The sequence below is a fragment of the Drosophila elegans genome, unplaced genomic scaffold (genome assembly GCF_018152505.1).
Source record: "Drosophila elegans isolate 14027-0461.03 unplaced genomic scaffold, ASM1815250v1 contig_208, whole genome shotgun sequence".
Lineage (NCBI taxonomy): Eukaryota > Metazoa > Arthropoda > Insecta > Diptera > Drosophilidae > Drosophila > Drosophila elegans.
Window position 1 is genome coordinate 21,958,518 of NW_024545578.1, and position 27,781 is coordinate 21,986,298.

General features: G+C 36.6%; 1 protein-coding gene across 19 annotated transcripts in view; it reads left to right on the forward strand.

The window, feature by feature from the left end:
- Positions 1-27,781, forward strand: part of LOC108136066 (glutamate-gated chloride channel) — a 53,990-nt gene that overhangs the window by 21,598 nt on the left and 4,611 nt on the right. For 7 of the 19 annotated variants that reach the window (XM_017257013.2, XM_017257018.2, XM_017257012.2 and 4 more), the window contains exons 3-15: positions 654-730; positions 11,085-12,044; positions 13,006-13,026; positions 13,592-13,680; positions 14,136-14,210; positions 14,676-14,740; positions 14,801-15,021; positions 16,183-16,265; positions 17,443-17,580; positions 18,032-18,184; positions 22,915-23,129; positions 24,800-24,850; positions 26,708-27,328. In XM_017257013.2, the coding sequence (XP_017112502.1) occupies positions 11,095-12,044; positions 13,006-13,026; positions 13,592-13,680; positions 14,136-14,210; positions 14,676-14,740; positions 14,801-15,021; positions 16,183-16,265; positions 17,443-17,580; positions 18,032-18,184; positions 22,915-23,129; positions 24,800-24,850; positions 26,708-27,328 (2,682 nt within the window). In that variant the 5' untranslated portion in view covers positions 654-730; positions 11,085-11,094. Of the gene's footprint in view, positions 1-638; positions 731-11,084; positions 12,045-13,005; positions 13,027-13,591; positions 13,681-14,135; positions 14,211-14,675; positions 14,741-14,800; positions 15,022-16,182; positions 16,266-17,442; positions 17,581-18,031; positions 18,185-18,818; positions 18,972-22,914; positions 23,130-24,799; positions 24,851-26,597; positions 27,329-27,781 lie in introns of those variants that run through there. The other 12 variants (XM_017257020.2, XM_017257019.2, XM_041708008.1 and 9 more) reach the window with 12 other exon arrangements.

Here is a 27,781-nt window from a genome sequence, read left to right on the forward strand (position 1 = left end):
CACATTTACATCACAGAGTGGAGTGGTTTTCCATTTGTATGTTAATAAAGTGATCTGCAAGGGTCCGTCCGCAATAGCTTAGCCCTTAGTCTGATATTCATTAGTTTTCCACTCTTCTTTGAGAAACTTGGCAATAATAGGCAAGGGACTGCCATCCGCCCGCCTGTCAAATATCTGAACAAAGCCCAAGACGCAAAAGTCTCGGCGCTGAAAAGTATGCAGCAGACAAAAGCTCATTAGAAACTCAGACACAATCCCCATCAGCACTCACTCCACACTCCAGCATTACAGCCCACTCCTGTCCTGTCACATACCCGTTGTCGTTGTCATCATCATCGTCATCCGGCTGCCCGCACTCCGTGTTAAGTGATTTCCATCATCTGCGCCGGAGGCACACATGCTGGGGAATTCCAAGTTGGCTATACCAGCGACATCGGCAGCCGGGCCTAAGTCCCTTCCATTCCCTCCTTTCCATTTCATCTAAAAGTCGCTCGTCTGTTGTTTGTTGTTTTCTTGGGGGCCCCGACAATGGGGAATTAATCCAAACATAACACTATATAACCAGACAATCTTGAAGTAAGAACATTTGCGGTCTTTTGGTGCGTTGATATCCATTTAATAACTGGTTGCTTTAACAGGCTTATCTTTTTCAGGGGGTTCGCGTGGTGCGCTCATATGCAGACTGAAGGCGATTGAGGACTCCATTGAACTGGCTGCCGGGTTAAATTTGGTGAGTGGAAAACATTTCCTTTCAATCACAATGCCAGCATTAACTTGTCCAAAGCCCAACAAGCTCAAACGGATCTCTGAATGCATTCGCTTGCAAAAGGAAATATACAAATTAAGTGTGGGGCATGCAAAATGCATAGCACTAACAAGAAGTACACGATTACAGTAAGAAAAAGGTTAAAATTAATTTGAAAATAATTTTTTGATTACACATTTATTTATGTTAGTTGTGTATTTTTAAAATATCTAGAACGATTTAATCTTGTTGGCTTGAGGCCAAAAAACTTAAACTTTGTATTGGTCAAATTAATCTTTACCTTTTAAGAAATCTTAACAATCTTCTGGATAGATACCCTTACACTCTATTAAATACTATTGCTTTTTCCAGTGTAAGAAATACCAATCTTCTGAATAAATACCCTTACTCTCTAATAAATACTATCGCTTTTTCCAGTGCAGCTGGGTGCATATGTATTTGTTAAGGTGCGGTCTAAGGCCTGGAAAACTTTTGTGTGTTTAATTTCCGGCTGCTTTAATAGAAGTTCAGTGGGGCATGCACTTGTGGCTTGGCCAGGATTGGTGAGCCTGACGGGCGACGGACGACGGACTTGAAAGCTCCCAAGGAACTGCGTGTCCTGCGGCGTCATATCCTTGCGGCTTATGACCCGCAGATTTTTGGTCTGTGGCAAAATATTTATATAGAAATTAAATAGCCTCCAAGCCGGTATTACTTAAGGCAAAGGTCTGTGAAGTGTGCGCCTCCGACCTCAGGGGCCCCATCAACCATTGAGCCGAAGGTGAAGGAGTGGGGCAAGCAACTCTATTCAATTCATGTAATTGAGGTCCTTTCATGCTGCTTATGGGGATCAGCTGAGGCGCAGAAATGGGAAATCAATGTCAAAGGTCTCTATGTGCATTCGGTTTTAATTCATGGCAGTGTTAATCTAATAAAAATTAACTTAACCATTGCAGAAGGGGCTGTACGTAAACTAAAAAGAAAAGCAATGGCCAAATGATTATTATAAGAAGAGTGGGTGAAGAAAAAAAATGGATTCAGCTCTTTATAAACTATGTATTAACATTTTTTTCCTTTTTTAAGGCATATTTTACCTTATGGTCAAATAAAAGCTCTTTCACATTGTTTTTTTATTATTCTAAAGAAACAGAATACCATCGTTAATCCCCTTTATGCTTTATGCTTTTATTCAAAGATAGTTATTGAGCGTATGTGCTTGGGGGAGTTTGCCCTTGTAGGATCCCCTTTTTGGTTTGGTTTGCTCCCCTTTTTATATATATAGCTTACCTGAGCTTAGTTTTTGAAAATATATACGTATATGCAGGTATCTGAGTATCTATCTGCTCCTATATAAGCAGGGCACATTGTTAGGACAAACGACCCTTGAGATATATAAATAAACTGCCTCAAGATTAGTTTAAATGGTTGGCGACGTGCCTTTGCCCCCGTTTCGCAGATGCAGTTGCAGCTGGTAACTGCATCCTGCCAAAAGGGTGACATCCCCTAATACCTTCTCGGCCATGCCCCTCAGCAATTACACTGAAAAAAATTTGAATGAGCAATTTTTCCTACAATTGAACTTATATAGGATATACCAAAGCAACTTGTAAACGCAAAAACTAAGAAAAGTAATGAAAATGTAGGATATTGATTCAAAAGTTTACAATGCTAAAAATCTAGACAAAAGCATGCCAATAACGAGCACAGAAACTTTATTCTTAAATCAATAATAATTAGTCTTGAATTTAGATCGCATTTTCTACACAGAAAAAAAATCATTTATTCTCAACTCTTTAATTTTAACTTATAAAATAATATGAAACTAGTAAAAGTTTTTAAGAGTAAATTCAAAATTTGGTGAAATTTTACTAATTATCGTTCAACATTGCTTATAAGCTGAGTATATCTTATCTTAAGTTTTAGTATATCAGAGATTCAACATACGTATAATGTATAATACAGTTTTAGGTTGAGAAATCATATAAGTGAAATGACAAGAACTCCTCCTCCAGATTTTTTTTGTCAGTGTACATGTGTGCGTACGAGATTTGAGTGTGTGTGTGCATGTAAAGTGGCGCTTATTCTAGCACTAAGAGAGGGAAACCAACACAAAAAGCTCTTTGCCACTCGGCATGTGGGGGTTGAGGGGGGTGATTCGTGGGCAGGTTACATGGCATAGGGGCAATGTGACCCCCATCAAGCCAACCCCCTCTCAACACGCCCATTATGCTCATTATGTGCTTTGGTACTTGGCTCGTTTTTGTCTTTACTTTCTCGGTGTTGTTGCGTCTTCAACGTCTTTCTACTCATGTTTGTTTGTTTGTTTATTTGTGTGTTTGTTTGTTTGTTTGCTTATCTTGTTTATTTGCCTTTGTGCCAAATTATTTGTCGTTGCTTGTTCGCTGTTCTTATGCTACTTGTTATTTGAATGCTTATTGCTTTTTCCTGTTATTTTCTTGCTGGCTTCTTGTTTTTGTTGGGGAAACCCAAGAATTTTGATTGTCTAGATTTTCTAAAGGAAATCCCAGCATAAGCTTAACATACATTCGGTCTAGTCAAAAGGAAGTGAATTTGTTGGATTTAAGATTCCATGGGTGACAAATAAAATGTATGATTCACAATTAACAATAAACAATATAGTTATAATTCATATTTAAAAGTATAGTTTAAATACACATGAAAATCAATTACAAATCAAAACAATGCATATATTGAACATGTTTACATATTAAAACCTTCAAACGCTACACTTTGCCACACTCAAAGAAAAAATAATATTTTCACTTTAAAATAAGTATTTTCGGCACTGTATTATGCCCTATCAATGTTACACATGTATTTATATTTTTAAGTATGAAAAAATTTAAATTTTTAATGAAAAAATATTCAAAAACTCCAATTTTTTTGTTGGATTAACCAATTAAATATGTTAATAGTAACATTACCATGTTTTTAGTTACGATTTTATTTTGAAAAACAATGTTAAATTCAAAAAGCTTAATGTTTCATTCTACCTGGCCGTTTTTCTCTGGGTGCACTTGATATCCAGACGAAATTTCAAGAAACCATTCGACTTAAAATATTTATTTTGAAATTGCTCTTGGCATTGCCTTGAATACAACTCTTAACCGAATATCCCCGTAAGCTGATTGCCCTGGGCCCTTGTTAAAACAACAGAAACCACCAACCAAAAGGGGAAAAACAAAAAAACAGAGAAGCTTAAATGACAGACAGCTCCCAGTTGCCATAGCCACACCAGCGAACGAAGAACAGCGCCAGAACAGCGGCCACTTCGAGAGAAATGTCCAAAAAATGTCAATTTATTATGGCGAAATCAGCGCTGGACACACGCAGCCAACACGCGTGACCAGCTCCATAAGCCCACCCAACTGCCAACTGCCCACCGCCCACTGCCACGCCCTCCTCCCAAAGGCCCATCCCCCACTTACTGTGTCATGTGTATAAATACTTTTTAATCTGAATTATTACGGTCTGCAAGTTTTTCTTTGCTTGATTATAATTTATTCACATAAATTTCCATGATGCATGGCATTTAAGTGGCAGTGACAGGACCAAGAGCATTCGAACTCTTCCCTTCGACATTTTAGGCGGACCATCGAACAAAAAACAAATCCTTTGCAAAGCCCTTTAGAGAAACAGAGCATACAAAAAATTAAAATGGACGCAACCTCGAAAAGTTCGATCTGAAAATGGGATCAAGGGGATTGCTGGTTTCGATTGCTTAATAACTCAACCAATCAATGAAATGGCAACGAGTGTTGGTTATAAATTAATTAACGACTTAAGTTAAGGAACAGAAACCAAGTAGTAACAATTTATAGATTAAAGAACTATTATAGTTGAAATAATATAAACAGTATATTTAGTGAGTAAAATAATTTAGTGCTTTTACTTAATAAAATAGTTTTGTTGTATTAAGTATTATATAATAAAAACTTTCTTAGTGTGAACATTTAAGTTTTAGTTAATTAAATACATTTATATTTTACCATTTGTTTTTGTTTGTTTATATACATAAACATGCATTAATTAAAATAATAATCTTAAAATAACATAATACACACAAAAAATACTTTCAAAGGAAAATTTACTTCATAAATCTAAATCTGCAAGTGATTTAAATCATAAATCACGTACATTTTTCCTCTTGAGCTTACAGTGTCAATATTCAGACCGCAACTGTGAACCCAGTACTTGCGGGCGTGACATACTTCCGCTCCATTTTAAGGGGCTGTGGTCGCGGTCGTCCGTGAATATCCACCGCGACTCGTTCATGCAATTTTAACTATAAATAAAATATTTAAATACAACTTTTTCGGAAGTGTTCAACTGAAAACATGTTGCATAACCCAACAAGTACGAGTAAATTCCCCAAAGTCAGCATGCATGACTACCAGAAGTTCGATTTCTGTCCCTTACCTTTGGGGAGTGGAAGAACAACAAGTTGGCTCCACTTCAATGTTTCGACGCTCGACTTTGCTGTTGGCCAACATCGTTATCGAGCTGACCCAAGCATATTGTACACAGAATGTGATACCACGCAGACAAACACCGGAATCTCAATCTCCCAACACCCCCTATAAATGCCGCACTAAATTCACTCCCCAACCGCAATTCCTGCTCTATCTCCACACGAGCGCTGCACATTTGCACTTTGTCATTTTGCGTTAACTTTGCGCAAACGTTTGCACCGCAAACTATCAAAATGTGCAATTAGTTGGGTTAAATGGCTCACCTCAGCGATGAATCATAAGCATACACGGTAGCTTTTGGTTAAATACATCTATGCATATATTTTATAATAAGTATTAAAGCCCAATCAAAATTTCGGAATTTGTAGTACATTTAAACATTTTCCTGCTATGTTACCGTAGAATTTTATAAACATTTTATTTAGGTATTTATGATCAAAGTTATTTTATTGTTCTTAAGAATTCAGTAGTATTTAAATAACAGAATGAATCTATAACTTTCAGGATCTTTTTACGGGATTTCTGAAATTGATTTTAGTTCCTATAATTTCTAATGCACATCAATGTGTGACTGGTGTCTAAGTTATTTAAAAACCATATTGACTAAATTTTTGTAAATACAATTAAACAATTTGGAAAACACAACTGATATTATCATCATGAACATAAATACTTAATAACAGGGCCAATAATATTTTAAAAAGGAACCTGAAATATCTCTCTTGAGTTTAAATTAAACTGCTCATGTAAGTGCTTAAACATTTTTTTTTAAGTTTTTGTATAAAGGATACCTACTGTACAACATTTTACAAGCAGTTAGACCGCTGAAGGCTGGTATTTGAACTAAAATCTAGATTAAACAAAGCATTCGAATTAAAAACTCCAGGAAACAGGAAAACTTTTATTCAATTACACTTGGCTGGCATTAATTAAACGCGTACGTTCGATTATTGGAAAATTCTCGGTCTCCAACAGGTCGTCGTCGTGTGACAACTATGTCTTCGCGTGCTCCACTTTTCCCAGCAATAAGCTGACTTAAGCCTAAACGGCTTAGCGTCCCTCTGAATGGTATGCCAATTGTTGAGTGCCCGCCGCCTGTTTGTGTCCATGTCTGCACTTCCGTTTTAATTGAAATGCGAATGAACTGCACTCGACTCCACTCGATCTACAGCGCCGTGCCATTCCACTTCAAAACACCACCTGAATTCCTGCAGTCCATCGCAGCACTGGCCCCACCGAGTTATTTAATTAGGCATGGGCTGCATGCAGATTGCTCTTAGTGGCCGCACTGCCAATTTCCCATTGCAATCTGCCAGCAAATCTGGGTCAAGTGCCCTTCTTCAATTACCACATTTGCCTGGCCATAAATTTTTGGTCTATGCCATGACATTTTAATAACTTTTAATGCAACAGATTATGGTCCATTATGGCCTGCGGGTCACAAAGCTCATCATATATGGATTTCATTTTACATAGATTTGATTGAAGTGCCGGACGACGATGTAAATGAGTTAACTTATTTAAGCCAGGCTACTTATTACCAAGAAACGTTACAAATTAGTACATTATTCTTCTTTGTGGGTATATTTTAAAACACTTCAGAAATTGCTTTCTCATTGTGTACGTACAACTCTTTCAGAACAATGGATTAATTTACAATATGTTGAGTTGTCCACATTTATAATTTGTAGAGCTGCCTTCAACACAACAATGCACCCCATTTATCCGTTCTTCTTGTTTGGCCGCCCACAATCTTTATATATACGTGGTAATACTATATAGTGGGATACGTTAAAAGCCAGGAAAATTTCAATGGGTTTAATCAACTTTATTTTTGCTCTTGTCTTTTCTGTCACTGGAAAGTTCGTGACTTCGAACAATGGCGCCATGGCAAACACTGACGCCCGAAAAATCGATAGCAAGTTGTTTGTAATTGTTGCTTGTTGCTATTGTTATTGTCGTTGTGGCTACAGTTTTTTATTGCCATTTTGTTTACTGAGGTTACTCGTTGGTCTGTGACCGAGACTTGTCCGTTTAACGGCAATTTTAAATGTGTTCTTTGAAAGGTTTCTTCAAAATTGCATCGAAGTCAGTAGATTGAACTGAAGGTCAGCTTTAAAATTGGCAAGCTAAATTTTAGAAGTATAAGTAATCATGAAAGCATAGCAACAAATAACCTCTTTGAAAATTTAGGTTGTTGTTATATCCATAAAATAAAGAGTGCTACTTATAAATAGATATTAAATCAGTCAAAAAGTATTTGCTTATATATTTCTTTAAATTGAGATATTTAACATGTACCTTATTCTCCGTATTTAGGATGCTTTGGTGTCAAATATTTCAGTCAGCTCTTTACTATTCACCAGCAGCTGTGAATTGCAATTACTCATCCTGCAAAATAGTTGCTATCCCATTCAATTTAATGGAATTTTCAATTAACTCTGTCCCAGCATTAAATGTGTTGGGCTAACATCTAATTGGATTGCCGCTTGATTTCGGTGAGCTTGCAAATTAGAACATTAAAGCTGATCCAGCACAGAACGTGCTCGAAATGTTTGTCGGTCCGAGGGATATTAAGTATCCGACATGTGGCCACGACCGCAACAGTAGCGCCCGCCCAAAAGTATGCAAATAATGTTGGTTGCAAATCCACCCACAGTGTCAACTAATTTAAAGGGAGGCAAAAAACTAGCAGCAAATTATTAAATTGACTGAACAAGTCGCCCCAACAAAAAAAATAAATAAAACGAAGATACACAGATACGGAATCTGAAAAGTTGTTCCAGTAAAAATATGAAAAAGTTGGTAGCGCAAAATGAAATGCACAACGAACTAGACTAAACCAAAAGAAATAACAAAAAAAAAGGGGGGTTTTGGGAAGGGAGATTGGTTGTGTTTCTGGTTAGTTGTTGGCTTGGGCTGTCAGTTGGCGCCGTTTCCGGCCGCCAGACGATGGCAGGATTAACTTTGGCCAGCTGCAGCCGTCGGACTCTCGAGCGCGGTTTGTTTAAATTTATGCCCCGGAAGGCATGAAGGATATGGGCGGGGAAGGTCAGGAAGGACTCAAAGGAAGCCCGGTATGAACTGATCTATGGTCAGTTATCTCTGTATTTTCTACCCTTTTTTCTGAGCTCTCTGGCTCGCTAAAAAAGTTCCCATTGAGTTAAAGTTTTTGGAAATTTTTGGTACACCAGCCGGAACAGAAAGAAAGTCGAACAAGCGTTTAAAATAGATGGAGGTCAATAATTGTCATGGCACATGTGGGCGGCACAGAGATGGGGCCAAGGAAAACACGTATAAGCTATATCGGCACCAATTTGTATATGAGACCCATTTACAAGCCCTCCACTTGGCCTTCCCTAGTTTCTGTGCCTATTACTTTTGCTATCTGCTGTCTTGGGGTTTATTTTTGTGCTTTATGGCCAAAGTCACGTAAAAATCGAATAAATGTATAATGAAGACCCTGAATATGGTGGAGGATACCCCAAAGCCACTGAGTGCCCGCTTTAGTGGAATTGTTTGTGTTTTGTGCGGTTTTCCTTTGGTTTGCAGCTTAAAGGGGAAAAAGGATAGAGGAAAGACACACTCATGTCAGAGTTTTTCACTGGCTTTTCCATATGGTTGGGAATAAGCTGTTCGGCCAATCAAGTTTAAATTGATTGCGGCTTTGTTCTGATGTTTTCTGGATTCTTAATCTGTAAACTTTTCTTAAATGTATTTAAATAAATTTTTCCCTAAGCAGCTTATGCGAATTTTCTTTAACTTATTTCTGTATAAGCGGATTATATTGTACGTACCGATAAATACATATGTTCAAACACGCATTCAACCCATACATAACTAATCACACCCAAATCACTCTTTCTCAAGGGATATCTATTTATTCTGCAGTTTTATCTAGAGCAAAAACGGAAATTGAATTTTTGCGGTTTGAATTCATTTCAGTTGGTGCAATGGCCGTTGGAGTCTTTGCATGTTAAATAAATGTCAGAATATAGCCGAACTTGTACCTACTTGAAAGCTACATATACGTTGGCCGAAACGAAAATTGCATTCCTCCCAGTCTTGGCCACAAACTGACAACCGCAACAGCAACAACTAAAATGGCCGCAACAGCAGCCAACGGAAGACAGGCAAAAGACAGCCTTTGACAGGCAACAATAAAAATTCGTTTGGCCCATTGACTGGCTGACTGACATTCGGTTTTTCGGGTCTGCTCTAAGCCGTGTTTTGCAAATTGATGTGATATCCTTTTTAGGCAAAACATTCTATGAAAGTTCTGTTCTAAATCGGCTCGAGGTCTTTGGCTTGATAAAACTATTTTAGGAAAAACGTATTCATACTTCACAAAAAGGAAGCCAAGAATTTGAGACACTAAATCACCTAATGAAATAGTATATTAGTATACTTTTAGAGCGGAAATGAAGGGAATTTAATAGATTTAATTTTTTAACATTTTTTTTTGTATTAAAAGAGTTTTTGTACAATTCTTTTTTAACAAACATAATACACGTTTAGACATTGTCAAAAATATTAAAGACCAAAAATTGCTTCACTTAATCCCCTAATGAAATAGAATATTAGTTTTTTTTAAAGCGGAAATGAAAAGAATTTAATATATTATATTTTTTTAAATTAAAACATCGTTTAAACATCGTCAACTCAACCTTAGACACTTGTCCCTATAATTCACAAGACAACTATATTATAGAATAAAAAGTTACAGCTTATGCTTGTAATTTCCTGGAAAATTAAAGTTTTTCTGTGGCAGCCGTAAATCTGTTTCAGGAACCGTGTTATTTGGCAACTGACATTTACGGTTAGGTGTGCACGCAGGTGGGCGTGGCCGCTGGGCCGAAACAATCCAATATTGCCACATCAATCAAATCCTGCATGTACTGTTACAGGCGAGTGTTGATGTTGATGCAGGCAAGTCACTGGAGCGACAGTCAAGTGGGTGACGATAGATTTTTATTTCAGATTGTGCCTCGCAAATTGCTTTCACCGAGGTTAATTAGTTTTTTTGGGGGCGCAGTGAAATCGAAAAGCAGTCTAATAGTTTACTGGTGACTAAAAAATAAACGATTTGAGCACACGGAACTTAGACTTTCTTTTAAGAAAAGGTTTTCTTTTCAATTGTTGTACGATTTTTTAACTTAATGAGTTAAATATTTACCCAAAACAAAAAAACTTTCCTATACTCTAAATTATTGTTACATGAGTTTAAAACTTCTGGGTATTGAAAATCAAGTCAAGTATAAAAAAACGTATGTTGTTTAATAACAACAAGTTTCTTAGACTCTAAACTATTGGTACATGAATTTCAAACCATTGGGTATACAAAATTTCGCGATCAGAATCATTAAGACCATGAAAGGACCAAAAGATAACTTATATGGTTAAAAAAGGCCTTAGACTACAGTTGTAAACTCATCGGTATAGAAAGTAAACCAAAAAGTATAATATACTGTCTGTAGTTTTCGTTTTTGGTAAACATTTTCAACTGTAAATTCACTTTTTTAATTGACAACTCAATTCAATACAAACTTATGACAATTGTATAATAGTTGTAGGAAAACAAAATGTATGTAGGCTATAAAACTGGCTGATAAAATTTTCAAAAAAAAAAACGTGTAAAAAATATGAATTTGAAATATAAGAATTTAAAAGTTTCTTTAAACTTAATGTTTTATTTGAATATTTATTAGAACAAGTATGATAGCCCCTTACCATAATATTTTGATCGGTTAAATCGGTTATATTATCAACAGTAATTGCGCCATATACTACTCAAGCGGTGTGTCACATAAACTAAAACACTTTTCGTTAAACACATCTCTTTGCAGTTGTCATAACATGGGCTGCGTCTTTGAAGCGGCCAAAGAGCAGCCCCACAAACCGAGACGCAAGCAACTGAGGCGCAACCAATGCCGTGGCAGAGCAGCAGCAGTGCCGGGGACCAGGGGCAAGAACGCTGCCAGAGCAAACGAGAAGCCAGCTGAGGACATCAAAATCAAGGATAACTATCAACAAAACCATAAAACGCAAACGCCAACCGAAACCGAAACACAAACGCAAACGCAAACCCAAACGCAAACGCAAACGCCAACGCCAACAGAAGCCCAAGCACAATCAGAGGCCGAAACAGAGGCAGCAAGTGGGCCCAAACATCTAAAAGCGACGGCTCAAGTGCTTTTAACGATACGACAGGCACGTCAGGAGAAGAGCCAGCCCGGTAGTCAAGTGGCTGGGGCGCACAAGGATAACGGCGAGGACGCGTTGGCGACGCAGGGATCCATTGCCGATACGACTGCCCGGATCGGAATCGATATTGCGGCCGCACGGAGGCCACAGCCAGTCGCCGAGCGGGATGAGGACGACCAGCGTCGGCAGCACCATGTCCATGTCCGCCGGCGGAGGCGCCATGTGGCAACGTCCCAGTCGCCAGCCACAAATGCTGGCATCTCAGCGCTCTCCCTGCATTTCCATGCCCTCGCCGCCCTAGCGAAAACGCTGCAGTGGCAGGACGAGAGTGCGCCCCAAGATCGCCAGCCACTAGCCTACCGCCAGTGGCAAGGACATGCCTACGCCGAGGGCCCGCTGCCCATTGTCGCCAATGTCGGCGCCACGGCAGCGGCCACCTCGGCGGCCGCCTTCCAGTATCTCGGCCAGCACTACAAGCACTACAGCCAGTCGATCAGCTTCTATGCCGCCTCCAGCGTCATCCTGATGCTCTGCTACCTGACCACCGCGTCCACGGCAGCAACCACGCAGTCGGAGACGGGTGTCCTCGACAAGCATCCCATGTGAGTGCCGTCCGTCTGTCTCTGTCGCTCACCTGCGCAAATTCGCCTGGATTTTTCGTCCTTTCCATTTCTACAGAATGAGAATTTAACGCTGAAAAGCTTCTTCTGTTCCCCTAAATATATTTCACATTTAAGAAAAGCGAAAATTGAATCTGAAAAAGAAAGCAGAAGTAGAGTTTTCTTTTCATAAATTGAACAGGGTTCTTACTTACTTTTTACAGGGACAATTATTAATTTGATTAAAAAATAAGTCACAGTTTATTGATAATTTTTTAAGTAATTTAATCGCTCAAAAAATTAATATTGTTATTTATCCCTCAAAATTTGCGTCAAAATCGGATAAGTTTTTTTTGCAGCAATTTTGGAAGAGGTGGTTCTCTCAGATTATAAAGCGAAAAAGACGAAATAACACTCAAATATTAATCATTAAATTGTGATTTTTATTATATAACTTAAAATGATTACGGTCCCTGATTTTATTTAATTATTAAAAAATGGAACCCTACAAAAAAAAATACAAAGTTTTTTAGACAGAAAGTTACTTTTTCAAAAAAACGTATATTTTATTTTAAAAATTGACAGACAAAATAGATGAAGAAGTTTAAATTATACCCAGAAATAATATATTTCCATCAAAAAATACAAGAAAATTAAATTGTTTTTAACATTTGGAAAGTATTTCCAACGGAAAATTTTATCATAAACAATTTGCAATGTTTTTTAGTATTGATAATATGAAGTTAAATCAAGGCGAATTAGTTGCGCTCATGAAAACATCCAAAGGCATTCCCGAACAACACCATTTGATTTTGTTACCCCTGAGCACACACTCTTTCCCTCTATTTTCCTAAGTATCTACCTGTATCTCAATATCTCTATCAATCTGTACCGCCTGGTAATCCTTTCCACAACACGTACAAAAATTGTTCTATTTATTTTTTCCTTTTTGAAATTCTTTCAGTCATGGCATCGATTGGTCGAAGTAAGTTAATGCACACCTCCTTTCCTCTCTAAAAAGCAAACGAAAACAGAGAATTTATGGAAAAAAAGAGCAAACTAGAGATTTTAGTTTCGTCTTTTACCCAAATTATGATGTTTCGTTAAGGCACTCACAATATATTTTGAGTTTATTTGAATTCCCGTTGAGGTGATTGGTTTTTTCTCAGCTTCGTTCTGCTGATGTTATGCATGCAATTTGAAAACCAGTTTATAATTTGCTCAAAATAAATGATTTTTCAGGCTCAGAAATCTAGCAATTTATCGCAATGAAATTCATATTATCTAAAAATAAATTAACTCTGCTTTTAACCTAGGGAATTACATTTTTTACTGCCTAATTATTAGTTAAATTATATTATCGGTTAATTGGATTTCTTGTTCGACTTATTACTCCTCAAAATAACAATCTTCCCATCAATTTAAAACAGCACACAAAACTGTTGTACATAAAAGATTCCTTGGGAAAATAACTAAGTTTATCTTTTGACAATTACTAACAAAAATTGTGTCTTAAAATTGGTTAACTAATTTTAACCTGTTCCCCACAGATTCGACGAGTCCAGTTCGGATAAGGAGATATTAGATTTACTGCTTGAAAAGAAGCGCTACGATAAACGATTACTGCCGCCTGTAAATGGTAAGAAGTTGCAGAACTTATTCACCATTTCCACATTGTTTCGATTAAAATTCCAATTTTACTAAGTGGAGAGTGTGTGGGTGAACAATACTTAGTTTTGGGCCACTAAAAGTCGCTGTTCAGTCTTGGTTGCCAAATGACAACCAGCAGGCAACAATCGGAGGAGCCAGGCCACGACGTATGGACACTATAAAATCAATTAAAGTTAATGGCTCTACTGTCCTAGATGCGCTGGGTGGCACTATCTTCGGGATGACCATCCACACAATGCAATTACATTTCTGTCGATATGTTTGTGCTTTGGGAAATAATTATATTACATTTATACTTTGATTCTTTGAGATGTCACCAAAAAAAAAACAAAAAAATAAGACAGAGAAACAGAGTTTTAGCTAGTTTAAAGTAAAATTTATCTACCCGAAAATTTTCAGACTACTATCCTTAAATTCTTGCAGATGAAGACTTTTGCTGTGGCTTGCAATCGCCCGATATGGCAACTAATCAAAATGCACGGAGGCCACACAATCGCGGTTGGTGTCTTCTTACGGACTTTCGTTTTATGGATGCACTTTATTTCTGACTTTTATGTTTGTTCTCATTTCAATAGAGATAACTTTCTTACGATTTTTTTTTTATTTTCTAGCCTCAATAAACTTGTATAGGTCTGTCAAACTTACTTAAACTGTTTTTAAGATCCATAACTTATGGCTTTCTTTGAGAGAAAAAATGAAACAGAAAAATTTAAAACAGTTTAAGTTTCTCCTTAAATGTAGGTGTGTTAATTTTAGGCAAGATAACTTTTTTGCGCAATGATAGTAGTTTTGTTTGAAACTTTAGTTTTTGTTTTAATTTTAATTGGGGTAACTTACTTTATTTTTCTTTTCTTTATTTGCTCTTTTCACTGGCACTTTTATGGCAACTCAATTTTATGGCAACTCAATTATATATATTTTAAGTAGACCACTATTGTGTTTGTTTAAATCCTCTTTTAATAGGCACTCTGACAGTGAACGTGAATGTTCTGCTCCTGAGCTTAGCATCGCCCGATGAAAGTAGTTTGGTAAGTGCATGGATAATTGAAAGTAGTATTATTTTTTTTACAAAAGTGGTTGCTTTGCAGAAATACGAGGTGGAATTTCTGCTGAACCAGCAGTGGAACGATCCGCGACTGCAGTATGGCAATAAGTCGCATTATGACTTTTTAAATGCTCTGCATCATCATGACAGCATCTGGACGCCGGATACGTATTTCATTATGCATGGCGATTTCAAGGATCCCATCATACCAATGCATTTCGCTTTAAGAATATATCGGAACGGGACCATTACGTACGCAATGAGGTGTGTGTCGGTTCAGCAGCCCGATTTGAATATGAATGATTTTTTTATACAAAATCCGAGACGAGGCCGGGCTAAGCGGCTTTAATGGCGCCAGAAAATGCAAATTTTTGCTCAAAGTTCATATTCATTAGGGAGAGCAAGATGACAGGCAGGGCGGCAATATTTTTTTATTCTCTCTGCATTTTTCCGCTGCTTCTTTTGCTCAATTTTCCACAATTTTTCACAATTTTTATTTCGCGCTGGCTAGTGGAAAATTTGAGGTAAGGGCCCACGAAATATGTAAGCTGAGGCCGTAATGAAAAACAGCACAAGAAATAGAGAAGGCAGCGCAGAGAAACGGAGAAATAGAGAAATATGAGTAAAATGTAAAAGAGTAGGTATGTATGTAAATATTTGGCCAGGTACAAAGTACACATATCCCAACTCCTGGCCAGCATAAAATTCAGGTTCGTATGTTAGTTGCTGGGGAAAAAAAAAGGCGAGGAACTTTTCACAATATGGCCACCATTTGTTGGACGCCCATGTTTGTCTTCTTTTCCCCCTTTTTTCCAACTTGTCTACATTTTTAATTCAACAGAACTTTTCCAATTGACTGCAAAGCGCAAAAGTGTCGTCCAGCAATTAAAATAAGTTGCAGTTGCCATTTACTTTCCCAGCTTTTTCTGGTCCAGCATTTCCCTTTTGCTGTTTGCATAGCCGACAGGGAGAAACGTCGGAAAAACTTGCTGGAAAAGCGACAGGGACACGGGGATGGAAAATTATGAATTGATGCTGCTGAACAAAGCGAGATATTAAGTGGCAGAGACAAGCATGAAATCGCTTGAGGATGAAATTCGAAGAATTATAAGGTCAACAAATTTTTGTCGGTTGAATCATATCTCAAAACGTTAAAAGCTGAGATTAAAACTGAGTTATGTGTAAATATATTTGTGTAGTTTTCATTGTAGTCTGCAGGTACAAGAAAGTCGAGGACATGAAAGCAATTGTTTATGTCTTAAGACTTTAGTTATCAATAAAATAACTCTTTTTATATTTAATAGAAAAGCAGACACTTTTAGGAAATTTATTATTTAGTATGTATTAAAAAAAGATAATCTCTTAACCCGTTGTAATAATAATTTAAAGATTAATTTATTATTGCTTATGGCATTCTCCTTCTAGACGTCACCTGATCTTATCCTGCCAGGGAAGTCTTCATATATTTCCTTTCGATGATCCAAAGTGTTCCTTCTCCATGGAGAGCAGTAAGTTAAAATATATTTTCATCACTTATTATTATCAAATATCATTTTTATCAAATATCAAAGATCAAATAAAGATAAAATAATTAACTGTCTATAATTGTTGGAATGAAACTTTTAAATTTAATTTAAATTTTATTTTATAATATGCAGTAGAGATTTTATTTTATCTTAAATGTTTTAAGATTTGAAATGTTTTTATCCACCAATCACAGTTGTTTATCACAGTAAGTTATTTTTATCTTTATTTGATTCCTGTTCAGGATCAATTATATCAAATTAATATTCATACTTTGGGTATTTTTATTGTCGAGTCTGTTAAAAAAAGAGCTCAAGAAGATAGTTAGGTATTTATAACTCGCATTCTTCGTTGAAATATTCAAAAAGCCAACATAAAAATGTCAGAAACAAATGTTGAGTGCAAATTATTTCTTAAACAATACAATTGAAGAGCCTGCAAGTGGGATTAATGTATAAATAATTTGATAATTCCAAAGTGTTGAAAGAAACCTCAAGATGTTGATGTTCTGATGATAAAAAGATGGGCAGGCGAGCGTGTTGACTGCCACTCAGGGGAAATCTTTGCCTCCATTTGCATTCGCCTGTGTGTGTTTATGCAACAATGTAGGAGGCAATGTGGCCTAAAGGGGCGTGGCACCGGCAGAGAGGAGGGACAGAGCCTTAACGACAAAAGCTGACAAAGTGACTAACAAGGCTGACTGCCTGCCTGCCTGCCACACAGACAGACAGACACAGTCAGCCTTGTTCTGGGCTTTTTGTCTTTACATTGTTTTCGAAAGTTGTTTCCGGTTCTCAGACGAGCCCGGCCCAACCCTCTTGGAAACATTGGCTAAGAACGTGAGCAACATCGTAAATTACTTTGAGAGGATGATGATGTCGCTTCCTGCCGAGATTTTCATCTATGGGGGGGAAACATCCATCGAAGTGTTGTGCTCTTTTGCCTGCTTGTCATGGCTTGTTTGTCAAATATGATTTAATTTGCTGGGACTGGGTCTGGGCCCGAGCTCAGACAAATGGCTCAGACAATATGTATTTGCGTATTTGTTGCCCATTTACATTAATCTAATTAATTAATGAGATGATGATGGGGACGAAGGGATTGGGAATGTAATCCAATTGGGCCAACGAGTTTTTATGTAATACGAATTCTTCTCTGCAGTTTCCTACGAGGAGGCCCAAATCAAATACGTCTGGAAAAACGATGAGGACACTCTGCGGAAAAGTCCTTCGCTGACCACACTAAATGCGTACTTGATCAAAAATCAAACAACGGCCTGCGATCAGAATAGCTGGAGAGGTAAGTCGTTGGGATCTCGACTCGAATCGATTGCCCATCACTTCATTTGCTTATACTTTGTATTAGCCAAAGAAATTGCAACTGGGAAACTTTGCTACTTAGTAACTGTAGTGATTTCTGGTAAAATGGTATTTTCTTTATACAAAATATGGCGTATTATTTTAGGTTTATTACAAACGGACCTCCTCAGTTTAGTACTCCATTCTTTGGCTTGGCTTTTAAAGTTATTTTGTCTTGATTTAAGTTCGTAGTCTCAGATCTCGGCTAGACTTGCTTTTACAGCTTTTACATTTTAGCAAAGAATTTACAAATATAAATCCAATGCCTATCTAATGGTCTACTCTTTGTCTACCTTCCCACTGCTCCTCTCTTATATATAAACGCTACAAAACAACCAACAAAAAATATCCAAAACCAAAACAAAACCAAACAAAACAAATAATGCCCCTAGGGAACTACAGCTGTCTTAGGGTCGATTTAATCTTTACCAGAGATCGTGCATTCTATTTCACCACCGTTTTTATACCCGGCATTATATTGGTGACGTCGTCCTTTATAACTTTCTGGCTGGAATGGAATGCCGTGCCAGCTAGATCGATGATAGGTAACAATACCAAATTACCAACCAACCAACCAATCCAATCAAAACCAATACTACCAATTTTTGACCTCTCTTTCACACTAAACCAAACCAAACCAAAAAAAAAAAAAATACTCTTAATAAAAATACGTACTTTTAAGAAAATAACCGAACCAAAAATCAATTTTGTACGCCATTGAGAATTGACTTACTTTCCGCCTTTCGTAGCATTTGCCTTTTTCGATTGCCCTTCTGTAATGTAATTTGTAAAATTTTATAATTTATAATTGTCACTTTTCCATTTCATTTCAATGCGGCCAAAGTAGTAGCAAAGAATAATAAGTTACAGTGCCCACCCCAAAGTATGCCCACAAAGTATGCTGCATGCCCCACAAAAAGTTCTGGAAAGCAAAGCCCAAATTAACGAGCCACGATTTTAGTTATTCAAGTTAACATTTTGTTCCCTTCTCCAATCAGAGTATAGTTTAGCCCAAAAGAAGCCAAAAATCGGGATATAATATAGGCTAGTCTAGGCCCGAGTCTTCCTACCAAATAGGCAAAACTATCTATCTATCTTTATCTTTAACTGTCTGTCTCTGTGTGTGTGCGTGTGTTAACCTCTGGCCGAATTTGCATAATTCCGGCCTTGTTTCTTAAGGTAATTACAGTTGCCTACAGGTCGAGTTGACATTTACCCGTGATCGTGCGTATTATTTTACAACCGTTTTCATACCTGGCATTATATTGGTCACCTCGTCGTTTATCACATTTTGGCTGGAATGGAATGCAGTCCCAGCCCGGGTTATGATCGGTACGTAGCAAAATCAAAACCAAAACCAAAAGCTCCAAATTCTTAATGAAGCAACAGACAACTAAACAAAAATCGAAGTCTTCCAAATCAATGAAAAAACAATCCAAATCACAATTTAGTCGTTAACGAACTGTAGCGGTCCAGTAAGTTTTAGTCCAAATTTAAACGCAACCACGAGACAATTGGCCAAGCATAAATAATTTAGAAGTTTTTTAGTCTAGAGAAGCTTAGGACCATTTAACTCATTACAAACTCAAGTTTAGCCAGCCGCTCGATTTAAATGGATTCCTTTTTCATTTCGATCCATTACTTGGACTGATTTTTTCAATGTTGATTTCCTCATTTTGTCTTGCCTCACTTTCTGCACTCGTATTTGGTAACGCCCGACTCCTTTAAGACCTTATGCATTGCATGACTTCTTAACTTAAACTAGGCAATTATTGAGCTTGTTTTTCTTTGAGAAGCTTTGGTGAAACCATATACGAAAAACAACTGAAGCATTCTACGTACATCATGCTGAAACACCTACTTACATTCAAATAGATTCCAACACTTGTATTAAACAAATAAAATAATTATGTTAAAACAAACATTAAATAAGTTACGGAAATCAAGTGATTTTTATAATCGATTAAAATGTGTCTAAAAGGATGCAATATACAATATGGAACATACTTTAATCCGGAAAGCCAATGAATTTCTTACGAAGGACTACCTTCCAATTTTTCCATTGCATAATTTTAGGCATAATTTAAATTATTTTCAAGTTATTTCTGTAGCACCCCAAGGTGTTTACAAGTTTAACCGAGATAAATTAAATAATAAATTATAAAAATACCTAAAGGAAAATAACACAACTACAAATTTAAACTTAAATGATTTATATTTTACCTATAATATACACAACTATATTAGCCGAAACTTCACACAAGCACCTTTAAAATAGTAAAAGTACTTATATTACAAAATATTATTAAACACAGTAAATAAAAATGTTTGAGTGAAAATAGTTTCTTTGGTTTACTTAAAATACGAATTTGTTAAAGCTTAAAGTCGTGAAAAAGCTTAAATCTCTTTATTAATTAATAATAAATATTAATAATTATTAATTGTTTGCGAATTAAAAATGATTTTTAGATTTTAAATTTTAAGTAATATCACTATATCCGCTGATTGTGCCGAGTGGAGCAGAGCTAATGCAATTATAATCCTGGGAAAGAGTGAGAAAGGGAAAGCAAAATGAAAATAATAAGAAGGGGAAATGTCAGCCGAAACATCAGGATCGTTGGCAGCTGCGTCTGGACAAGAGATACAGAAACACGGACACGGATGTTTCCTGGTTTTGGGACCACCTTGTGGCACATTTCACATGCCTGTGATGAGGATGATGATGATGACGAGGAGCGGTGGCCACATCATACATGATGATTTATGCATAAGCCATATGGGCAACACGGACTAGGCAAATAGAACGGAAAGCTCTTTGTCCGTGTAAAGCAAAAACTACAAAGTTGGACGGGGATAAAAGACTGGCAGATGAGGACTTTAAACAAGACTTTAATTTGCAGAACAAATTAAAAGTAAAATAACTTTCAAATGGAACACAGAAGGTTGTTGATCATTTTATTTAATGTAATCATTAAGCCTTTGATAATTTTCCACCTCTGTATAATTGGTTATATATCAGGGTCTTAAACATTTTGCGCCTCTACTAAATCTTAAAACATTAATTTAACTTTGTAAAAAATACAAAAAAAAAACAATATTTGACTTCGTATAAAGAGATGCTTAAAGATAAGTAAATTATATCATGATTTGAGGAATTAAATTATTTTTAAGACCTTTCTATTTCTACGGATCCCTTTTCTTTGATAGAACTACCAAGACTCAACAAATTTTGCTAGTAATAATGTACTGGAATATTTTTGTGACAAAACGACGACAAAGCACTCAAATAGCATTGTAAGAATCGAAAAAGTAAAGGATAATTCCATTTCTGACTGTCATTGTCTGCCCAGAGCAAACACAATCAAACGACATTTCAATGACAAAAGGAAACTAAATAAATAAATAGTCAAAAAAAGTTGAAATGGCTGAAGGCAAGCGATGCCGTTTTGTTAGTCAAAGTGCTGACATTGCACACTGGTTCCAAATCCAAACTGCATTTCTTTTTTTAAAGTTTAGAAAAAGTTAATATACTATTTCCAAAGAGTATTTACCAGATAATTGAAAAAAAACCATTGTGGATCATTTAAATTTAAAAACGTTATGCATTTTATTAAATAGAAAGGCGATCAACTTAACCTTTATTTTTATTATTTGTATTATTTTTGTAGAGCTTTGCATACATTGAATCCTGTGTTTTTGATCATTTTATTTAAACAAAGACAACTACAAAATAAAAAAACAAGTGATATCCAATATAAGTTATAAGCCCTTTAAGATTAACAAACATAAAATATATACACAAAAACATGACTTGAACACACTTAAATCGTACTATTCCTTTGAATTATTTGTGAATAATATTTCTTTGAAAATAGGTAACCTTTGTTTTTGTTTGTAAATTAAAATGGTTTGTTGAGGGAGGTATTTTCAAATAGTTTTTTTTAAATACATATTTTCAAATAGTTTTTTTTAAATGCATGATGTACATTGGCGACGATTCTGTTTCTTTTAAATATATATTTTTTTTTGAAACAAATTCCTTAACATGAGGCCACGATAAGGGCTTGGTTGGATCGATGCTAAAGTTCTATATTTGGGACCAGGGTGCATTGCCTGCATTTTACAACAGCTCCTTCTTAGCATGGCAGCATCTTTTGCCTCATTTGTGACCCTCATGCCTCTCGAGCTTTTCCTCGAAGCATTTGCTGTTGAGTGCAGCGTAGAGATTTCCTTCTAATTTTTTTTTAAGGGGCGGAAACCGAAACGTTGGCAAATTGAAAATCGATAGGGTTCGTGGATGCAGCGAAGCGAATTGTGAAGCAACTCCTTGTAGAATGCGAAACCAGTTAAATTGCGCTGCACTCATTCAGTTGGCGAATTGTTGACGCAACTAATTAGGCAACCATGATTGATAATTTAAAAAGCTCCATTCGCATTGAACCGATTGCTTTTTATATCAAGCAGTCATGAGCTGAATAATTAAAATTAAATGCCAACATTAGCCTTGATTAATTTATTTTGGAGTTGCGCTTCAGCCAAAAACAATTTTATTAATGAAGCAAAGAACTACGTAATAGCAGCACGATGAAATATTAATATTATTCATACCAATTAACCCACCGTAGTGATTTATTAAAAATTAATGTATTCAATTATAACATATTGCTTTAAAGCTTATAAATAAAATTTATAAACGTGTTAAAAAATACGTTAATAAAATATTGATTACAAAAATCAAAAGCGTTAAAAATAAGCTATTATTTATGAATAAAAATTTAAAATAGCATAAATCAACGAAATTAAAACGAAACATTTTTGAATCATCGATTTTTTGTATAGATTCCTATGAGTCTTTAGAAAAACAAACAAATCGAATGCTTAGATTTATTGCCAATCATAAATTTTAGTAGTATTGTTTACATTTCTTTAGCTTATGCACATTTTATGAACCACAAAATAAAACAAAACAAGTGAATCGAACACAATCAGACATAACGACTCCTGCCCGAGAGCCGGATGATAAAAATGAAATTGAAAACTTTTGTACATATGCCAAAACTAATTAAACAACTCAACTTAATGCCACCGAGCACAGAACACCGAACAATACATATACATACATCCTTTCGCCCCGTTAAACCCCGTTTGCCCCCGCCCCAAAGTATGCAATGCTTTTCCAATTACGTGTCAAACGGCTAATGCAAGTTTCTCTACAATCTACAATCCACAATCCACAATCACCAACTTGAAACAACTTTTCAACAACCGGGCGAAGGCGTGACAACAATGCTGAATTTCTTCACTACCTCGAATGGTTTCCGGAGCACTCTGCCGGTTGTTTCCAATTTGACGGCGATGAACGTGTGGGACGGCGTCTGCATGTGCTTCATTTACGCCTCCCTACTGGAGTTCGTCTGCGTCAATTATGTGGGGCGTAAGCGCCCCCTGCACAACGTCGTCTATCGGCCCGGCGAGAATCCCGTAACACAGGTAAATTAAATAATCATTTAATCCGATTCACACCACCAGGCAGCCCCGCCCGACCCGAAAAAAAAGCTAATTTCGTATGCATTTTGAAAGCAATTAAATATGAATTTTACATGAGCGTACAAAGCCAACAAAAAATATATACAAATACTGTATATATAAAACAAGCAAACAAGGCAAAAGATATAAAAATAAAAATAAAAACAAAAAACAAAAATAAATACACACAGCGAACACAACAGCCAACAATCGTACTATATAAGTTATTCAAGTTATTTGTTCTTCCTTTTTTCAAGAAGCCAGAAACACCTGAGCCCAAGTCATACAACAGAAAAATATATATGAAAACTCAGTCAAAAACAATTCGATTATCGCCATTGTGTTGCGTCCCCTCTTTCTATCTGTCTATCTGTCTGTCTCTCTCTCTCTCTATCCGTCTATATCTCTACTTTTCTCTAACTGCGTATACCCAACTTTTGATCACCTGCCCAAATGTACTGTCCAATCTTATTTAACGGTCTTTAGTTAATAGATCCATTGCCATATTTTCATTATCAACAACAAAATGCTCGCTATAAAAACTCACTTTGTGTTGATCCCAAACTTAGCATTTTGTATAACAACTTTTTAAAACTATACTAAACGTAAATTTGTGTGTCCAACGAATAACGAAATGATTTAAACCGAACTCTCCCTTTGATTTTTGTTCACACATTTCCGATTTGATTTTGATTTTTGTCAAATACCAAAATACTGTCTATGTATGTGTATTAATTGTGGCGATGCTCAGTTGTATTATTTGTTTGCATTTTTATTAACCCAATGAAGTGGCATTTACCTTGAGAAATGCCAACAGCCCATCCTCTCCTTACGATAGAAACCTAAACATTTGTTTTCTGTTATGTTTCAATTATTTTCTAAATGTTGTATAATACAATCGTTCGTAAGGAAAACAATGCGTTTTACTCATCTCCAATTAGTTTGCAAATATTTTAACAAAACCAAAACATAATATGAATAAAAATAATAAAACAATTGAAGCGTTTTACATGCCCGTGGGTAGGTATGTTTAGTTATGTTTTCATTAATTTCGATCGAAAATGAAACAACAAAAACTAAAATTGATTTTACAAAATAAAACCAACAAAGAATGCATTTTGTTTTTACGTAGGCACTTTTCGAATTAAGAACAAAACGTTTAATAATGCACGTTAAGCATATTTGTTTGATGTGATTTACGAATTTGTAATCCTTTTTATGGGAATTAATTTAAGTGGCATGTTTAAAAAAGAAAAAGATTAAAAAAGCATCAATAACTATTTAAGCCACAAAAGCCACTTAAATCAATGCCAATTTTTAGCTCCATGCATCAAAAACTACTTACTTTTCAATTACAAAACGCCTCTTCTCAAAGCGAGTCTAAAGACAAAGGCGAAACCGAAACCGAAAAAATCGAACATTGTTCCCAATTTTAGTGATATGCCACTATTCGAATAACCACCAGCTAAATTTAATTTACTCTCAAAATTAGCAGCTAAGTGAGAACTGAACAAACAATTACCAAAATTACCAACAGAAAAAAAAAACCAAAACTAAACCCAAACAAAATGACAACCAAACCAAACTTAAAGTGTGTTTTGAGTATGAACATTGTTTTGTGTACATTTTTGCAGCGTCTTCCAGCAGTACTAAGCAGGATCGGAGTAATTCTTGCAAGTCCTTTGGTAAGCTATCAACCACAACTCATGCACCACCCCGCCCCGCCCCCTGAGAAAACAGAAAACTTTAACAAAACCATTTAGCAGCAAACAGCAGCAAAAAACCCAACTAAACACACACACACACAATCCAACTAAAACACACACTGGAACACACCCGAGTCCTTTTTCCCCCTCCCGTCCAAACAGCGAAAAAGTAAACCTAAGAAAAAATGGCATGCGAATTTCGCTTTGATGAAATGCATTGAACAAGTTTTGTTTCGATTTTGGTTTTTGTGTTTTGTGTTCTCGAAAACAGAGTTTAATTTGATTTTCGCGCCCAACGGAAAACCAATGAAAATAACAATAAATATAATTCAAATTTAATTAATTACCTAGTAGACTCGCACTCGCTTTCAATGTATATAACTCCATACTTAAGATAATAATGATTTCCATAATTTACTTATGCTTTTCGTTTATTAACAAACCATAAACGAACTCGTAATGTACTTAAACACCTGACAGCCAGTTCTATGCATACTCGATATGCGTAGCATAATTGTTTTTAAAGAAACTATTTCCACACAATCAACAGCAGAAACGACAACTACAACCACAACATATATAAACTCATGATGAAAATAAATGAAAAAAAAAAACAAACCTATATCAATAAAACACACTTTAAGGTCACTTACAATTGGGAAAAATGTTACGAGAGCAAATTGTAACAAAAAGCGAAAAAAAAACGATTACCAATTAATATGGAAAAATATTCTTTCTCTTCTTACTTATACGAAAAAATTCTATCGGCAAAGCTATAAATCAATTTTGTTATTTGCCCCTGATTTACATTTTAATTTTAGTAAATGAATTTTGCCTTGAAAAAATATACATTGGAGTTAAGTTCTTTATTGATTTTATGACACGCCCTCTACCACTAATAAAACAAATATTTCTTTGGTTTACTCAAACAAAAAAAACGAAATATGGTGCCGGAAATGTTGGCCACTATTATTTATGATACTAACTTGTAGCAGTTGAAGCATTTTTGTTTTTAGCTATTTTGTGTTGTCTGTGTTTGCTTGAAAGCTTTTTGTTTAGGCGTATAGTTTTATTGCATTTTGTGCATCTGTATGTTTATCAATAAATATAAAAAACACTCAAACTGTATACGAGACACCAAAAAAATTCGTTGAATGCTCTAATGGGTATCAATAAAAACTCTTAATAGAGTGCAAATATTTTTTCAAACTTGTGAGCTAAAAAATGGGGATATATGAAAAAAGTTTAAATATTTTTGAATAACTTTAAGCCCCCTTAAAATGACAGAGGGTAATGTAATAATTTTTTTTCAACAAGACTTTTGTAAAGAAAATACAATAAAAATAAATTTTGGCGGGAATTCCGTAACAAGACACGAAAAAAACTTGCGCAATTCTTTGCGATTTGAACTATCGCAAGAGGAAGTTAACAATTTAAAATCAAATTCCCTGTCAATTAGGGATGTTAAATAAATAATCGAATAGACAACAAGATGCCACTAATTTGTGGAACTATTTAGCCAACCCAATTAACCACTTCACGACAACTGCTTTAGTCCAAGTAACCCCTCTTGATAATGCCCATCAATTAACCCAATTACTTGTGTGGCCTTCGATTATCCTGACTAAAACCACCTGTGTGTCTCTCTCCGAAAATTGTCTTTCTCTTCCTCGCGTTCGAAACAAAACCAAACCAAACCAAAAAAAAAAAACCAAACACTATAAAGAAACCAAAGCTCAGAACCAATCCAAAACAAAAAACTATCCCCATTGAACCAACCTGCTCTGTAGGAAATAATCGAACGCGAATTTCATGCCGCTTTTGTCCTCCGAAAAGGCAAGCGCCGCGGCCACGCCGGCCATGTCGATGATGGGCGGTGCCACGCCCATGTCCAGCGGCACCCCGGCCGCCTCCTCCTCGGTGGCCACGCCCGGAACGCCGAGGACCACCGATCCGGAGGAGTTCTTCGGCGGTGGCATGCGTTGGCAGGAGGCGCATGGCGGCATCATTGGAGCTGCGGTTCACAATCTCCGGGCACGTTCTATAAAACGGAAGGCGGCCAGAAGTCCCTCCACTTCTGTGTCCCCCAATCCCAGTGGACTGCCGCCAACCACTGAGCACATATACGAGGAGCCGGGCGGAGCCACTTCCGGTGCCAGCAACACGAAAGTCAAGTTCAAGGACGAGCTGAAGGAGGAGGTGAAGGAGGAGCCGGAGGCGAAGGCGGAATCCTTGGCCCTCCGTCGATCGGTGGCCACCAGCACACCCGCCCTGGTGGTCCGGATCGAGGCTGAGACCGATCTGGAGGCGGAACCAGCCAAGGATATGGAAATGACCGAACGCCAGTTGCCACTGCCGTTGAAACCACCGCGCCGCAAGGCCTCGCGATCCAATTCACCCGCCTCGGTTTACGGCGAATGCAGTGCCACGGATGCGTTCGGAAATGCGGAAGCTACAGTGAGTAGAGGACTCACGCCCAAGACTAACCCACTCTAAAAAAAAAAAAAAACATAAACATTCGTTCTTGTTGTTGTTTGCACAACCGACTAACAACTAACTAACCATAACAATGTACAAAAGCCGGAGCCAAAGAAAAACGTCAGCAAGAAGAAAGTTGGCCCCAAGGCGAACATCGAAGCTCGTCCCTGGCCGTGTGCTCCCCTCACTAAACTTGATTGCCTGCGGTTATTTTGATTGCCATTGCCATTTGCCATTTGCCATTGCCAAAAAAAAAAAAAAAAAAAAAAAAACACCCACAAAATGCACACAAACAACACCCTCAAACACGCACACTCAAAGTTGGATTTTTTCCCAAACTTGCAATTGAACTTTTAATGAAAGACTTACAACGACTAACAAGTGTAACTGCATTAGTCATGAGGAATTGAGGGGAATTAGTAGCCGAAAGAA